Source organism: Calonectris borealis, chromosome 12, assembly GCF_964195595.1.
Source record: "Calonectris borealis chromosome 12, bCalBor7.hap1.2, whole genome shotgun sequence".
Taxonomy (NCBI): Eukaryota; Metazoa; Chordata; class Aves; order Procellariiformes; family Procellariidae; genus Calonectris; species Calonectris borealis.
Window position 1 is genome coordinate 16,544,319 of NC_134323.1, and position 17,883 is coordinate 16,562,201.

A 17,883-nucleotide genomic window follows, 5' to 3' on the forward strand; every position below is an offset into this window, starting at 1 on the left:
TTGTAATTTGTGTAGGTTTTTTTAACTCCTGCGTGACCACTCTTCTTTTTGCGACTATTTTTACAGCTGGTTTTGTCATGTTTTCCTTTGATTTGAGACGCTGACATCATAAGTTTACATCTATGTTTTTATTTTTCCTTTATGGCTGAGGAGGTCGATTGATTCCTCAGGCACCTCAAAGAGACTTGGCCTTGAAAATTCCCAAGGCTCTTTAAAAACTCCAGATCTGGTTGTTTTCTCCAGACCCATTAGACTGAATTGAATTTTTCGTAGTTAGTGATGACTAAACCATAGCAAGGTGTGTGAAAACATGTGGAAAACCGTAGGGCAACAAGCTAATCCCTTCAGTCATTTGAAGTGTGCCAGGAGTTCAGAGAGCTTATTTCCAGTAGCAGTTCTACAGTATTTTACTGGCATACAGTATAGCAGCAGTTTTAACAATATATAGAGAACAGTTAAAGAAACAATAAGGGTTATTTACTCTTGGAGAAAAATGATTATTCCAGTGGAAAAAAAAAAAGGAATTAAATTTTGTGCTTGATAGAGCTCTTGGCCAAGTCTCAGAATGTATTATTCTGTAACAACAGCATGTTTTGGGTTGTTGACCTCTTCAATATTTCTAACCTTCCTTGTTACATAGCTCCTTGCAGAGTTTAGGCAAAAGACCTGCCCATGCCAAGAGTCAGGTGCCAAAAAATTATCAGATAGTCTTTAATATCTTGAGGCTTTTTAAAAGAAAGGTGTAATCATTTGCCTTACGGATTTTGATTCATCTCAATTTTAACGTCTGCCTTGCAACCATGAAAAATCATTAAATATTGCAAGATTCTGAGTTTTCTCAGAAAAGTTGCAGATGCATTATTACATCCATCATTGAATGGAAATTGATTTCTGTATCTTAGAGCGCTAGACCCATCGTGCATCATTTTGAATGGCTATTTTGGAACATGTAGAGCAGAACAACTGAGGTATTATATCTGGGATCAGTGGGTTGTTGACATGGGTTATTTTCCTGTTGGCTTTAATTCAGTCTTGAGCACAATAAAAGCTGGCGTAATTGGCTTAAACTGCAAGGCTGAAGATGGCAGATTATTTAAAGTATTGGGTAACGCAAACTGTAACACTAATATCTTAAGAGTAGCAAAGGTGCATATTCTGCTAAATAAACTTCAGTAATTACTTTAGGGGGTTTTCCTCTGCAACATTGTAATTTTTCTAGTTTATATTCTTCACAGACTGCTGACCACAGTGACAGTTTTGCTGTTCTTGTATAAAATAACTCACACATGTGTGCACCTGGTCTTCATTATTGTTACATTGCATATATGGTAATGGCAGAAAAGGGAAATTTTCTCTTCTGATTTCTGCTGATGACGCCTTGTTTCAGGTACAGCACTTTACAAATACATTGTTCATTAAGTGTCAGTATCCATTAAGCAGCACTAACAGGCAAAAGGACTGTACAAAACATTCACATCATTTTCGTAACAAGAAAGAATTTACTATAAAATGCTAAAAAAACCCAAACAAACCAAACAACCCAACTTTAACTTTTTTGAACTGTCAACAATAGGAACATTCTTGTTTTACCTTACTGAGGCAAATATATTTGCAATAACAAAGCAAACAAACAAATTCCAAGAAAACCTTTGAAAAATAGTATCCATCTGTATAGGGTACTGACTAAACAGAAACACTGAAAACCCCACTTTTTAAAAAGTTAGCATTGAAAGTATAATTAGAGGTATGTTGATTAAAATCTATTTTTGGCTAAGTGAGTTCACTTCCATGTCTTAGTATGCTAAGGCTAATTTGGCCCACTGTACTTTAGAAAATCTTTATTCTCATTGATTTTGTTTTTCTTGCAAAAATCTTTGCTAGAAATATGTGATCCTGAGAAGTTACTTCCAAACCTACAACTTACATATTTGACTGCCAAACAAAAGTAGTGGTGGGGAGGTTGGCTGGTTGGCTAAGGGCAGGGAAATGTGGAGACCTCTAATCTCTAAAGGGATGACTGTAACGTCTGCCATCTCTTACAGAGATGTTACGTGACTACAGCACCAGAAGCTGGTAGGGATTGGACTGTAACTTTTAAAGAGTGGTAGGTTTGTTATCTATTTCATGCAGAAGAAATGTGATGTGCTTGATCTAGGATTTCTGAGTGTCACCACGAGATGTCACTATTTTGTTAGAAAAAAGTCTATCGAATGGCATGAATATCTGGAAAATAAATTATACAGCCCTAAAGGGTGAAAACGTAGGAATTTAAGGAAGAGAATTCTTTAATATCTTCAGTTTGAGCATGTGCTACTTAAATATGCACACTGTACTGGCACTGGCATCACTATTTCCAGGTTTGTTAGTGTTCTAGTTTTCCAAGCTGGAAGGATTGTAACAGGTTTTAACTTGTTTATAGGTCAGCAAATATTTGGGCTTGTAACGTGGCAGCTGAGAGGGACAAGTCTTTATTGTAATCTTATTTACAAAAATAGAAGATACCTAAATATCTGTGTCACATTGCTTTGTGGAGAGTACCCAACTGAACTACCCAACCTCCATCGGTCACACGCCCTACTGACATGGAGCAATAGTGACATCCTGTGGGAAAGGTTTAAAAAGAAGACAAACAAAAGCTTACTTCTGTAGTCATCCTGGATTCTGCTTGGATTTATCTATGTTGTCTTTTTATTTTTTTTAAGCCAGTGTCTCAAAAGTAAATTAAAATCCATTCCGGACAGTGATCAGAGCATCATAGCTTTCCCTGCTTTAATTTACACTATTTTGGGGTATGGAATTATTGATTTGCGTTACAGGACTGTTCATGTTTCATTTTGATCAGAACCGAAAATTTAGAAATATTAATACAATTTAGCAATTATATGGCTTCCTAATATGCTAGGATATTTTACATGTGTATTTTCCTCTAAAATTAAAGGTAACACGTTTTGCAATATCTTTAAATGGGGTCCAAGTAATTTAATTAAATTCTTTCAAACATTATTGTTTATATCAAAAGACATGAGAAAAAACTTTCCTATTTTTTGAAAAAAAGTACTACTAAATTTAATAAAAATGTGGGCTCTAAAGCACCTTAAAATTGGTTCTGATAACAGAAATAATGCCTGAGATTCCTGTATTTCATGCTATGTATAGAATTATATCCTTGTATTACAAGATTGCAACAGAAATTAAAGGAATTTGATGTTATTGGAATGATGAGATTTTGGCTGCTGAGTAATATAGGTGCTTCTCATTTCTTCCCTTAATCTTTATTAGCCTTTTTTTAAAGCATGGAATGAAAGACAGTCTATCTGATAATTTTAGAGAGACGTATTTACACCTTGTATTCACTGTAATTCACTGTAAGCCTTCCAATAAGAAATATAAAACTGTTTCTGGGATTTTTCTGAACACTTTTTCCTGGTTTAAAAATATAGATGGAGAAAATTACAGCACCATCCCCATGTGAAAGGATTATTTGCACATCTATCTAAGGTTAGTATCTCTTGTGTGGTTATCAGCATCCTTCATTGTGCTTGCTGAAAAAGGACCAGATGATGAGTGACGCCTTGAAAGATTAACTTTGTATTGATGGTCATTAAACAGTGTGAATTTTTACTAACTGACTGTTTGGGATACCAAAAAAAAAAAAAAAAAAAAAGGAGGAGGAATATTATAATGGTTGGTTGCACATACAGCGTCTAGAATAGACTTGGGCTGCTGGGAAAAAATGTGATGGAACAGTTGGTGAACAGAAGCATAATAAATAGCTATCAGTAGGTAAACTGACACCTCTGATGTTGTCCAAAATTGTATTCATCCAGCATTAATAACACAGTTAAAGTAGAGATATCACTCTGTTTTAAAGCAAGTTAAATTACTGAAGGAAAGTATCCTTTATGTTTTAACTGAAGAACATGTGAAGACCACGTAGTCAGTGTGTCCTTCCAAACACTTTAAATTAGTTGACAAAGCTAATTTAAAACAAATCTGCTAAATGTAGTTGTAGCCATTTTTCTAGAGGGGGTTTAAACATGTCAGTAACTTCAAAGAGGTGAGTGGAGGATTCTTTCCACATGCATGTGAAGGACTATAAAAGTGATTGGCAAGTTTAAATTAAATTTTGAATATTTTTGTGTAATCACTGTTAATTTGGTTTTGCAACCCATTCCTGGCAGATATCTGTGGGAACCAGATGGCTAAGTTGTGTTGACTGGAAGCAGATTTTCAGATGCTTTTTACAGAAGCTTTTTATAATTGATTTGCTGGCAGATTAAGAGTTACTCATGAGACGTGTTCTGTTTTGCTCCTCCATTTAAAAAAGTATACTGTCTTGTGCAGCTGCACTTAAATTTTTGAATCTGCAAATAACATCAATTGTGGTGAAGATCCGTTTGTTAGTATAAGAATACTTGAGAAAGATTTGAAAATTGAGAATGAGTAGCAGTAATGAGTCAAATCCTAAAGCTTCTGCTCAGATTTATGAAACATTTTTATTGAATTTTCTACTTAAGTTGATAGAATTTCACTCTCTGAAGTCTTAGGCTTCCGTATTTTAACTGAATAAATGTGATCATTTTCATGGTGCAACTCTGATCTTCCCGTGCCTTTTTTTTTTTTGTTTTGTTTTGTTCTGGATTATTTTATCAGAGCGCTTTTTCATTCACTTATAAAAACAGTTCAAATTAATCTTGTCAGTCAAAGTTGTATTTGAACACTTCTGCAGAAGGAAATAGCAAAGCTGAAACTTTCTGGGCCTCATGGCTGCTGAATTTTATGTGGATCCAAGAGCAATTAGTCACATTAATGAAAGGAAGTTTAATAAAAAAAATTGTTAGACACCAAGGTACTATCTCTGACTCTGGATGTCCGGAGTTTAAAACTTGTTAGAGAGTAGGAGAGTATCCCGAGGCAGTGTCATATTTTTGTATTTCTTCCTTAGTCATTAGAGAGTGAGAACTCTGCTTCTGTGAATATATGGGTATAGTCTTTAATTATCTATGATATATTTAGTTTTGCCTCAGGATCTCTCTCATAGCTTGTGCAGGCAGGATTTGAAAATTTGAGGGACATCATGGCAGCCTGTGTCGTGGTACAGAAGATGTGTTAGTAGCAGTATGGGTGACTATGTGAGGTCCAGCTAGTGCTTGTCTTACTCCCTTCCGTTTGAACATTTAACTTGTTCTGCATTGCAACCTAATTTTCTTCTTCCCCTATGAATTTAACCTGCAAAGATGGCATTAAGAGAATTGGTTTTCTTTTGGAAAATCACAGAATGTTTTGAATTTGTTTCTAATTCAAAGCTTTAATTTAAGTTTTAATCACATTCAAAAGAAAAACTTTAAAAGAAAACATTTGTTTAAAACAAATTTCATTTTCATTTTCTCTTGTATTTCTTTCCTTCTAAGACAATCATTGGATTGTGTGGGCCAAGAAATATTCTTTCTGTCTTGTCAGAAACCTGTCAAATGTTCATAAAAATATACTAAGCACTTTAAATAATATTAGTGTTTAGCAGAAAATGTGTATGTCTATATGTATAGTGTAGTAATGCATGTGCAGAGCGGTAACAAGTATGGGGGCGGTGGAGAAGAAAGTATTTAAAAAAAAAAATACAAACCCAAAAAAACTTCTCATCCTGTGAGTACTAGTCTGAGTTGGCTGCTTTTTGTGATGAAAGACATTAGTGTGCAAAACACAGCAACTCTTCTGTAGTTAGAATGGGGGGCCCAATAATTGCTTCGACTTCAGCAATGAAAATCTGATAGCTTCTTGTGGCTGGTTAGATGGTAGATGGATGAGACTCAGTTCTTTTGTAAATCTGCTGGTTAAGTTTCAAAGGTATTCAAAGTTTCAGTACATTTAGCTTGTGTCTGTAAACTACTTTTTGCTTTATTGTAGTTGAAATAAATCATTCCGAGGTTAACTTCAGTTTTATTGGATTATTTGTTATGAAAGATGACCCTAGATTTCAAAACTTCATAAAGTATGATTTTGTATACTGTTTCCAGCAGCCATTTAAATGAAAAGCTGATGAGGTCTTGGAAATATAGCTTAAACATTTTTGCATTATTTTTAACTTAACTGAAAGTTGATATACTGTCTTTTTGACCTGGTTGCTGTAAAAAGCTACGTTCATTGGCAAATATTAACCACTGTGTGTGGTCTAAACAGATATTCGGCTAACATGGATCAAGCTTTGCTTTGGTTAAAGACATCTCTTTCCACACATTTCCTAAGCTATAATGAACATTTTTATTAGTGGTTTCACAAAACCCTACAAAGTTCCAGTAAAAATGGAGCACAAATATATTTGTACGCAAAGCATTTAGGATGAAACATTCCTTTGAATTCTGTTCTTTATTGTAGTGAACATTGTATTGTTCGTTTTCAAAGTGAGAGTCTAAACTTTTAAAGTAATTTAGTTCATCATGTTTGAAGTACGTTTATAGAAAACCTTTTTTTTTTTCCTTCTTCCCTCGGTATCAGTGAAGTACAAAATCTTTACAAATACATTTTCTTTATGATATAAAATTTCTCTGTAGAACATGCTGGGTTTTTTTTCAGAAATCACATTTTAATTTCTAAAGTCATTGACTGGATCAGGAATTGCAACTGTCCTGAGCACCGAGGTTTATGGTTCTAACGTAGATAATTCTTTAAGTGAATACCTTTGGGAAGGTTTGACTCAGAGGAGAATATTTTGTTGGTACTACCCGTATGAACTAGGGCAATATGGGTACTTGCAATATTAGTAAGAATTCTACATGGTACTATTTATGACTTTAAGAGAGGATGGATTTTGTTTTTAAATGTACAAAGGCTCTTGATGTTGCTTATATTTTCTACGGGAATGAAGACAAATTGTTTTTTAGTGTCTTGTGTGTCATCATCTCCAAGCAAATAGGTTTCAGAAACCTTAATTTCATAATTTGTTTCAAAATTGTAGTTATAGATCAAGTTTAAAAAACATAATGCTTGTACGCAATGTACTCTAAAATTTTTTTCTATTTCCTTTCCTAGCATCTTAGGGTTTTTTTTTTTAATTAGTATAGGTATCTCCTCCCCCCTTTTAATTCAGAATCTCTTTTGCCTGAGCCATAAAGGCATACTATAGATAACAGCAAACCTTAAGATACTGACAATATATGTTGCATTGCAGATTAAAATCTGGCCTTCAAGGCAAAATAACCTTACCCTTGCATTGCAGCAAATTGCTCCACTCTTGGAGACAGTGCAAAATGCACTCCATCGATGGCTGTCTGGCTTGACTCTTGTCTCCATCTGATCCATCTTTCCATGCAGCTTCTTCTGTCTCGATAGTCTTTCCTGACACAGCTCATCTTTATCTCCTGCATTTTTTTACCTGTTAATCTGACAAATATTTCTTATTTGCTTTCTCCCTTGTCCTCCCTATCTGACACACTGAATACTGTGAGCATGTAAAACTACAGGCATTTTGAAGTAGACAATGATAAATGAGAAGAGGAACAAAAAGATTTTTATATTAAAATACCCTAAGTCTCTGACAACAAAATCCATAGTAGAATCAGAGTACTTTGGTGGTAATTATTGGAAGGTTTGGTTACTCGGTAGCTTTGGAAATCAGCAATTTGCAGAAATGTTTACTGTAAATAGAGCTGCTCAACATGAGGCACACACGTTTGAGATCTTTTGGCCATGTTGTTTTCAAGGTTGAAAAGACAGAGCCCTCGTCTGAACTCACAGTCTAAGTTGTGTAAGTGGGTAAATGTTAGAGTGCAGGGCTTTGCCTATAAGGAAATCAACTTGGGAGGCTCTGTGAAAGAAGTGGAACTTAAAAAGGTATTTAAACAAGGAGAATGAATAGGAAACTATTGGAAGAGTAGAAGTTTACATGAAAGAGTACAAGAGGGTCAAGCATGGGGAAGCAAAAAACCATCATGGAATAGGAAAAATACATTGAAAGATGTAAAGAGAGGTTGTGTAAGCAGGATTAGAGCAGAAAAGACAGGAATGGGAAGATTGTCCATTTTTCCATGTGTAAAGAAAACTTGGTTGTGATATTTGAAGATGTATTTTTCTTCCTATTGATTCTGCCTCCTTCCCTTGCCTTCAAGAGGGAGAAGTTTGACACCTGCCCATCCCGTTCTCTCACAATCAGATTGGTTTTGTCCAGAATTGTAAACAGGATTTAAAGTTTTTAGCCTAACCTCAAATCTATACAGGAAGCATTGGCTTCTCTGGTGAATGCTGTCACTGAGATAATGTATTGCGAGCTTTCCTGGTAGAAATAACACCTGTCAACATTAGCAGTTATTTTTTGCATCCTGTTTTGTTTAGGTTAGCAAGATAATGGTTGCAATTTAATTTTATCTTCTTACCATCAGACAATTCCTTTTGACTGCTTACAAACTTTTTTCAACTAATCTATCAAATGCATCAAATATTCTTATTATCTTCCACTACTGAAGTTTGAAATTGAGATGTGCGGTAGTCATTCTTTCAGCAGACTGTTATGTATTGCTCTTGTCTGAAAATGAATATGCAGGATTTGGGAGACTTTCTTTCAATAATGTTTAAATGTGTCAATTAAAACTGTTGCATTTTCTTAGAAGAGGAATATTTCTAGTAGCAGGACCAGAGGAGAAAGCCAAACTGATAAAATATGAGGTAGTAGTTTAGGAAATGGCTCTTTTGTGATTGCTGAAATCAATGGGAGTTTAGCAGTGATTTTAGTAGAAACAGAATTGGGATCTCTAAGACCGGCACTTAATGCGCTCTTCCTTTAAATGTCCTTTTCTGTTTGTAATGTTAAATAAAAAAGGATGAAGAGTCCTTGAATCTGTGTGAAGAATTTGACAGTACATGGTGGAATGCTCACTGTCTGCTTTGGCTCATTCAAAAATCAGAGCAAAACAACAATCCCTTAAAGGTGGTGGCCTGCAGGTGACTATCTAATTTGATCTATGATATTTACAGAAAGAAGAGCACATCTCATAGCTTCTTTACCAAATTTCAAATGATGAGGGTTAGGGAGAGTACAGATGTACCTGAAGGTGTAAGCTGTAGTTGTCTGCTTTCTATTCTTAAGGCATATACAGGGTTACAGCCTACATATGTTTGTCAGAGTGATTAATGGCTTGTATCCATACATTAGAACTGAGAGTATTAAGATTTATATCTTTTTGTTTTGAAAAGCAACAGCAAGCCCATAAATACATGCTAAATGTACTCCATCTGATGAGCATGTGACCTATAGTGGACATTTACAGTAAATGACTAAAGCCATTTAAAGGTTTTTTTTTAAGCTATTAAATACACTTTAAAATGTCATAAGATGTCATGAGCCATGTATGTAAAGCTGATATTTATATTTATCAGACACTTTAGGAACAGAAGAGGTCTTGCCTTTGTACCTGTTTCGTCTTTGCTTTCTAAACTGATGAATGCATTATCAGGGATAGGGGAGGTCAGGATAGAAGAATACAGGTAGTGAAGGTCCAAAACTTTTCATAGTGTTTAATTACATAGTTTATTCAAAGTGCCATAACGATGGCTGACAGGTGATATAGCTTGGTGATGGAAAAATGCTCTAAGTTATGGGGAATTACAATAACTATATTAGGTGCTGTGGGGAGTTGTCTGAAGCCTGCCAATAGGAGACAGAATGAAGAGACAGTATGAAAGAAGTTTATATAGATTTTTTTGCCTTCTAAATAAGATATTAAATATGTTCCAGGGCTGTTAGAAATGTTGTGGCTTTATCTCCTTTACTAACTTGGCCCAGAGAGCACTTCTGAGGCACGCCGGCTGGTATCAAGCTCGATGGTGGCTGACCCTGAGCATTGGGTTATCTTCCTTTGGATACAGTGTCCTCTATCATCATTGCACCTACTTCTGCTTATTTATAAGTTCTCTTTGTACTGAGATATTCTAGGATTTTTTTCCTAATCCGTTGTGCAACAATGGTGAGAAAACTCTTGTCCATTAGAAGCAATAGTGGGTCCAGCACTGGGTTTGAGTTACATTTCAGTGACCTTGCATGCATCAGCACTGCAAAGTTGATGTGTTCAAGAGAAGATGTACCCGTAGCTTAAATCTACAGTTTGTATAAACATTAATAGCTTCAATGCATATGTGTATGCTTTTGTGTTTGAGGAAGAAATTCGTCAAACGCGTGGCCGTAACTAGTATAGAAAACTGTGATTTTGAACCTCCAGGATTTTATTTCTGGGACAGACACAAACCTGTTCATAAAATATATTTGAAGAAGACATGGAAGATTTAATTTATTAGCTCTCAAACTCAGCCAGCCAATTAACACTATGTATTTCTATAGCACTCATTTTCAATAGAAATCCTAGATTACTTTAGCAAGCTTAGGCAATGTGATTTTGTATGCCTTTTTTTTTTGGTCTTGTACAGGTTTGTGAAAAATCTTCAAACAAAATGTTTTTGAAATGTTGTTTTGATAATCTAGCTGGTTTTTTCCAATAATATTGATGGATTTAAGGTATCTGAACTGACAGTGAATGAGCTGTATAAGAATCTTTTAATGATACAAGGGGGTATTGAATGACGGCAGACTTTTTTAGCATCTCTGAACAGTACAAATTGCTAACATCTTCGCTTTTCTGTAAGGAGTACCTGCTTAAGGCCCAGTGGGGTTAAGAACGTTGTTTACTCTACTCTTGACTACTGCAATATAACAATAAAAAAGTGATTAAAATTTAAGTAGTCATGAGAGATTTTTGCTATATCTAATTTCTTGAATGCTGGTGTGCATTAAAACTGGATCATTGCATAATACTGTTGTGGTAAGTATTACTGTATTACCTTGTTTAGCAACCATCAGAAATAAGAACGGTAATTTTTTGATAAGTAGTCTTGTCCAAATATGCTGAGTTCAAAGATTGTTTAGCATTAAGGTTGTGTTAATTGTTTTCTCTGTAGGTTGTATTAATACTTTCCTCCATAGACCTGTATGTTGAAGTAGTTAACATACCACAAAAATCTTTTGCAACACAAAATTTGATATCGGATTTCTCACATCAGAAAGCATTTTCAACTTCTGTTTTGGGTAGATAATGATTTAAATAGATTTCACAAGGAAAGTAGGAGAGAGGCAGTCTTTTTTCAGTGTCTTTGCTTTCATCGTGGAAAGAAGGGGGTATATATTTTAAAGTTGGCACGTGCTGATATGATCTAGATGTTCTTGGTATTGAAATTACAGTTTTTGAATTGCAGTTTTATGTAAACATTCTGTTCAATATAATTGAATCTGGATTAAACTTACTTTTCTTATAATAAGTACTATCATTTTGTATATTCACACTATGCTAACTAAGAAACTGTCATCTTAATTTACAGTAAGATGATACAGTATCATCCCTGCTGTCAGATAAAAAGATTTTTGAAAGTAGGTGATATGGATTCATATAACAATCGGTACAATTAATATGTGTTCGGTAGAACTGAAGTTTAAATTGTGAAAAAATAAGAGGGGAAAGTATTTCAGGGATGGCGTATTTTAAAAGATAATCCAAACCTGCATGTGGCTCCAACACAGCAGCATGTGGTGGCTGTCGTGTCTCCGCAGATTCCATCGTTGAACTTCTGCATGCGGTACAAAGTGTGAGTGCATGCAATGGGGACACACTTCAACTAGTTTTAAATTGAATTGCAGAGGGCCTTATCTCATCTATGCATAGCAGCGTGGGGTCCAGTGGAGGCTGCAGAACTTGCATGGGACCCTGGAAAGTTTGGGTAGTTAGCTTGCATTGATGTGCTGAGACTCTGTAGTTACTGACTTGAAAACTAGGTTAAAGCTAGCTTAGGAATATGGCTATACAAACTGAAGGAATGAAGAAGAAATTCTCTTTTTTTTCAACTGAATTCAGAAGAAGCAGTGATGGTCATCTCCTTTTTATAAGTGGCTAGACTGTTTTATCTGCTGTCTGGTTTAAGTTAAATCTAGAAACACTTGTGGTGCCAAAGATGAATTTTTCAGGTCTCACATTGAGCAGAAAGCCACAGACTCTCCAGCTTTCATTTGGACATCAGCAGTGGCACGTGTGGTATCACTGTTGTTAGCAGCATCCACTTCCAGGCGCTAAGTGAACTCTGCCAACAGAGGTGGATCCTGTGCTTGTACATCTCAAACCCTGGCAGAAAGCTAAGAACTGTTGTTGCTGCTCATTGCAGGGTCAGAGCAAAGTAGGTTTGGAAATAAGCTGCTTCATATACACTATCTTTTAGCTGTATTTTTAAAAATGTATTCTTTTTTTTCCCCCTACATCAGCTAAACTTCAGCAAGAGAGCTGAAGTATTACCTCATACAGAATGACCTATAGCCGAGTGGTCGGGATAGATTCTTGTGAGTTGTGCAGGTTATATTAGCCCCCCTAGGTAGAGAAAAGAAATGAACACAGATCCCTTATTTCCTGAGTATTTTAAGCAAGATTTGGGGATGAGATTAGCTCATGAAAATGTTACAGTATAGTAATACCTACCTTCTGACTTTAAGTCAGGTTTAGCTGTACATTAGGGGTGGCATTGTTTACTCCTCAGAGGAGATAGCCCTATCTACCTATAGATGCTTTCATCTCTACACTTCTGGCCTGCCGTAACAGCTGTATCTTTTCAGCCTTGGACTTGGAAGTGTGCCCCTTTCATTCAAGGACACGCATGGTTGCAGTTTTCTGGGAAGCCATCAAGTTCTCTTGTGTAGGTGCTGTGGAATTTGAGCATTATAGGCATATAATACACATTCCTAAACCTCAGTACACAATAGCAACTCTTTGCTGACCAGATTGTGTATTCAGTTAAAAGTGGAACGTCGCGGAATTAAGCATTACTTAATATCAGCTGTTTGCTTGTATAGCTCCATCCGCCTGTTCATCCTCTGTTTTTCCACACTTTCTTTTGGAAGAGTCGGAGAGGGGATGGTAGAGTATAAATAAGCAGAGGCATTCTGTGCAATAACTCATGCTAACTTCTCTGATTCTTGAAAGCCGTGCTTTAATGTTCGGAACTGAACAGTGGAAGTGTGTGGGACGGCTTTATTTACTTACAGCACTTTGCTTTACGGTCTTTTGGAAGCAGTTCCTCGTCACCATGTTTACTGCTTTGTAAAGTAAATCTTTGATTTACTTTAGCCATCACAGTCTGTTAAAGAACTGTTTTTTTCATGTTCAAAAAGCACTTCATGTTCTCTCTCCCCAGGTCTCCCCAGCCCACAAAATGTGAATTCCTTGTCTGGTTTTCTGTTTTGGAATCTGCTTTTTCACTGGTTTATGACAGTTTATTATATACTTTTACATTATGAGGAAGATGATTTAAAATATGAATAGATCACATTTAAACAGTGTTTTCTAAACTGATTCCATTTTATTTCATTAGTTTTGTCTCGTTATAATGTTCTTGCTACCATTAGTATGTTAATTGATTCTTCTATTTAAAAAGCTTTCTGAACCAAGGCTCAATCATCTGTGTATAAGATGAACATGTTTTTTTTTTTTTTCTTTAAAAGACTCAGGATCAAATATGATCCAGTAAGAGTTGGACATTGCAAGGACATCAGACTAAGGAAAGAGACTTTCTGAATACCAGAATCATTGAAACCACCAGGACAAGCTTTTTTGAGATTCTGTTCCAAGAGAGACAGACACACACACTTACTGACTCACGTATTAGTACGTACTTTGCCAGACATATCAAACCAGTGAAGATTGTGGCCATCTGAAACTGTGTTATTGAGTTCACATCTCACAATTTTGCAGCATCTAAACCGGCCACGTTTCTTTGCATGGCACGTGAAGTCAAACTGAAAAATTATATTGAAATGATAGCTTAGATTTTGTTGCCAATTTAAGATATTTCACACTTAATATTTTTACAAATCTATTTACAGGTTTATTTGAACAATGTGCCTAGATTAATGGAAACTGCTATGATTTAATTTCTGTATCTGTCTTATGCCCACCATAAAAGTGTGTCCTTCGTGCTACTTAAAGGAGATGTTAGATTGTCACAAGTAGAATTTGTTCTCTTGTGCTGTACAAAGATTTTGCAGGAAAAAAGTTTGATCTGAAATTGTAAATGTCTCGTCTAAACTACAACCAGAGACAACAAGCAGAAAATTCTGAATGTCTGCTGATATTTTTGCAATTTTCATTATTTTTAATAAAAAGTCTCATAGTACAAACACACCTGCTTCAAATAGTTATGCTACATGTGTGCTGAATATTTACAGCTCAGATGGATCTAATTACTCTTGATTGATAAAATTTCAAGCAAAATTAAGATACGATTGTACTATAAAATGGCCTAGAACAACATTAGTTTGAAATATTCATTAACGTAAGATAAAAGAGAAAACCTTTAGGGCCTAGAACACTACTCTGAGGACACGTGGTTATTTTATTCTGCATTAGTTTCACTGATGGCACATTGTTAAACGCACTGAGTTATAAGAAGATATGAAGAAATTTGTATTTTAGCCACTGATTTACAGTTCTGCAACGTGGAGATGTTTAACATGAGGATGCCTCCATTCGTAGATAGGATAGCATTATTTAAAATTGATTAGGAGCAATTCACAGCAGCCTGCCAAATTGCTAATGGAACCCATTTGAATCAATTCTCTCATATAATTTAAATGCCATTTCACTGCATATAGTTTAACCAGGAAAGAATCCCAGCTTGCAGCCAGTAAAATTAATTATTTATTACTCTTTTCATAAATATTTTCTTGGTCCAAAAAATGTAAAAACAAAAGAAATGCTTATACTCAAATGTTTTCAGTGTATGCGCACTTCAAATGGCTAATTTGAGAAATGCCATAGTATTAGTTTTTACTTACGTATGTCAAAAAGCATTTTTAGCTACATGTCAGGTTTTTTTCTTACCTGATAGCTTTTTGTGGAGTGTGCATTTAAGGCTAAATTACAAATTGGATTCTGCTGTTAACTGAGGGGCCTATTCAGCAAAAACTATATATAGGCTTTTCTCAGAAGGTCGTGGAATCCATCTTTGCTGAGGTGATGAAGCGGGGAACTCCTTTTGGCCCCAGAATGGCTTCTGTCCAGATCTGCCCGGCCGTCCCACGGGGCAGTTGTCTAACGGCAGAGAATTCATTGCGTGAGGCTTGGTGTTTGCTATAGCACTCTCATCCATCACTGAAAGATTGTCCTATCTATGGGTTAATTTTATTGTTATTTGCTTGAAAATCAATTGAATTAAACTTGAGAACTAGTGGTATATTGCCCTAGTTTAAAAATAAACATTCTGGAGTTTGGCTGTTACTGGATGAGATTTTGCTGAGTCAGCACTATGCAGGAAGAGTATCTTTTAATTTCATGCTTTGCCCACTCATCTCTTGCACTGCCAATTGCAACCACTACAGTGCCAAACAAGTGAAAATATAGATCACATAAAAATATAGAGCAACGTTGATGCTGCAGCAGCATAGGAAGTGCATTATGGGGGCTGCTGCTCTTCAGATAGAAATAGCATATTGAAATCCTTTCTGGTCGTCCTTCGCTGCTGTCCATTGTGACTTAGAGAACCCCGGAATAAACAGCAGTGTCTGTTATTTTGTTCCCTCAGTATAAAAAACATATTTCAATGTCTTTTGCTCACATATGGTGATGGATATGGTGAAGGTTAAAATATGTCTGAAAATTAATCAACCCTCAGTTGGCCTTTCTTCATTGGAGTTGATATGTAAGTTGACCTAGAGGTGTAGTAATAATATATGTCAAAGATACTTAGCAGGCTTTTGCCATGCGTGCCTATATAGATATGGTGGGCGTATGACTGGACTGATTATGGACCTGAAGGCTCTTCCCCTGCAAAATATGTGTATCAAGTCAAGAAAGGTCAGCCTGCAATAAGGGTATTTAAGAAAGAAATCTTCAGCTGCATTGGCACAGTTGGAAATCTAATACCTGTTTAAACAGCAAGGTCTTACAAGTAGTCAAGTGAACATATTTGAGGGACACTGAAATTTCATGAGTAAAAAGGGGAGAGAAAAACCTTAATAAGAAAATTTCTTGAAAATGTGGGAGAATCCTTAGTTCTGAATGTAAATCAAAGGACTTAAATGTCAGATATTCTAAAAAAGGGGAGTTAACTAATATATGTTAGATGTTGCTCCCAAAAACAGTACGCAAAAAAGCAGGGCTGTAATAGAGATGATCTGGGTGCAGGTTTTTTTTCTTTTTATCATGGTAAGAAAAGCTTTATGGTAATGCGACTGTATTAGGGTTTGGGTTGGTTTTGTTTTTTTTTTTTTTTTTTACTGATAACCCCTTTGGAGAGAGTTACTGCATTTGTAACATTAAATGGAGGAAAGACAAATGGTCATGACAAAGGTGACCAAAAGCACACCAGAAGATACGAGTTTTGAACAGGGACTGAGCTCTGGTAGAGCCATGTAGAGGGGACCCACTTGTCCCTCAAACAAAACCAGCAGTCTGATTATTCTACGGGGATGATTGTGCCATATTTCCCTTTCTTCTTTGAGACCACGGTAGTTTTGTAGAAAAAAACAGTTCCTTAACTGTATCCACTGGCATTTTAAGACTAATAAATAATTCTTCACAGTCACTCAATCACTCAGTGCAGACTTCAAAAGGTAATTTATTTTGCAGATAGACACCTCTGACAGCACTCTGGAGGCCATCCTTTCAGACATAACCACTTTCAAGAAACCAAGACTAAAACATCCTGCTCGATCAGGTTTTTATGTGATGAAGCCACTCCTTGATAGAGAAATCTAATCGGTACGCTGGGGAGCGAGGGGGGCTCTGCTACTGTCTTTTTTCATGATGGTTTCCTGTCCTGGTAACTAAGGAAGGGGTCAGTAACACGCTTGCCGATCGCATCGCTTCATACACAAGCGCCAACTGGGAAAGGAGAAACCTTACATGTTCACATATGCCCAGTGTAGCATGGGATATGTTAACAGAAAATGGTCACTGAAGTAAACAAAGAAGATTTAAACACTTTTTTATTTATCAGAATTAAGAAACAAAGGAGAAACAGTTAATGGTTTGGGAGGCCAAACCTGGAGGAGCACATAGATTCTAGGTGTGGGAATGGTGCTGGGATATAAAAGAGAGAAACTCAGTTAATGGGGGAGAGCTGAGTGAGCAGAGACAGATTTTGGAGAAAAATAAGCGACATAGTTTGGTATCACAAGGCATCATTTTCATTTTAGCTGCTAGGCATTAAAATAGCTAACACTTCATAAAATTGACTGTAGATCATACAATCTTTTCTGAAGTCCATTGGTAGAATAGTTTAAGAAGTGCTGTCTGTCTTGGGCAAAGTCTTTCGAGGACTTGGGCAGTACCTCTTGTTTTTCATCTGCTTGTTTCCCTGTCTGAAGACAAAGTTCCAGTATTTCCTGGTGATGCAGTTTGAGTAGGCCTGGCACAGCGCTTGTACTCCGCAGACTTCAACATGGTCTTTTGGGCAAGATTAGGAAAATGTATTAATAAACATAGTGGCAGCTTGACTCTTTTGAAAAATGTGGTTTTTTTCTTATTTCTCTTTGTATTACAAAACAGATTACTACATATCGAGAGATTAAAGCCTTCGCTGGTACAGTAAAGAGACACTCACATGAATGAAAATAATTTATTTCTATGCATTCTTCTTTTATCCGAGTAAATGAAGTTTAGGGAAATATACTGCCTTATTTCATCAGGAATTTCCATTCCGAAGGGAAAAGAAATGGAATAGAAACTCTGTTTCTAAATATCTAAGGTTACAACTTTGCTGTAACTGGAAATGTTACTCCCTGTTATGGAACCTGATCCACTTGCTGATTCTGAATGCTGTCTGGATTACCTAGATATATGTCTCACCATTAAAGCATTTTCTCCTTTT

General features: G+C 36.0%; 1 protein-coding gene across 3 annotated transcripts in view; it reads left to right on the forward strand.

The window, feature by feature from the left end:
- Nucleotides 1–17,883, forward strand: part of WWOX (WW domain containing oxidoreductase) — a 532,897-nt gene that overhangs the window by 51,463 nt on the left and 463,551 nt on the right. The window contains exon 6 of one of the 3 annotated variants that reach the window (XM_075161459.1): nucleotides 13,517–13,711. The exons of the other annotated variants lie outside the window; for them this stretch is intronic. Within the exon in view, the coding sequence (XP_075017560.1) occupies nucleotides 13,517–13,534 (18 nt within the window). The 3' untranslated portion in view covers nucleotides 13,535–13,711. Of the gene's footprint in view, nucleotides 1–13,516; nucleotides 13,712–17,883 lie in introns of those variants that run through there. 3 annotated transcript variants of the gene reach the window in all.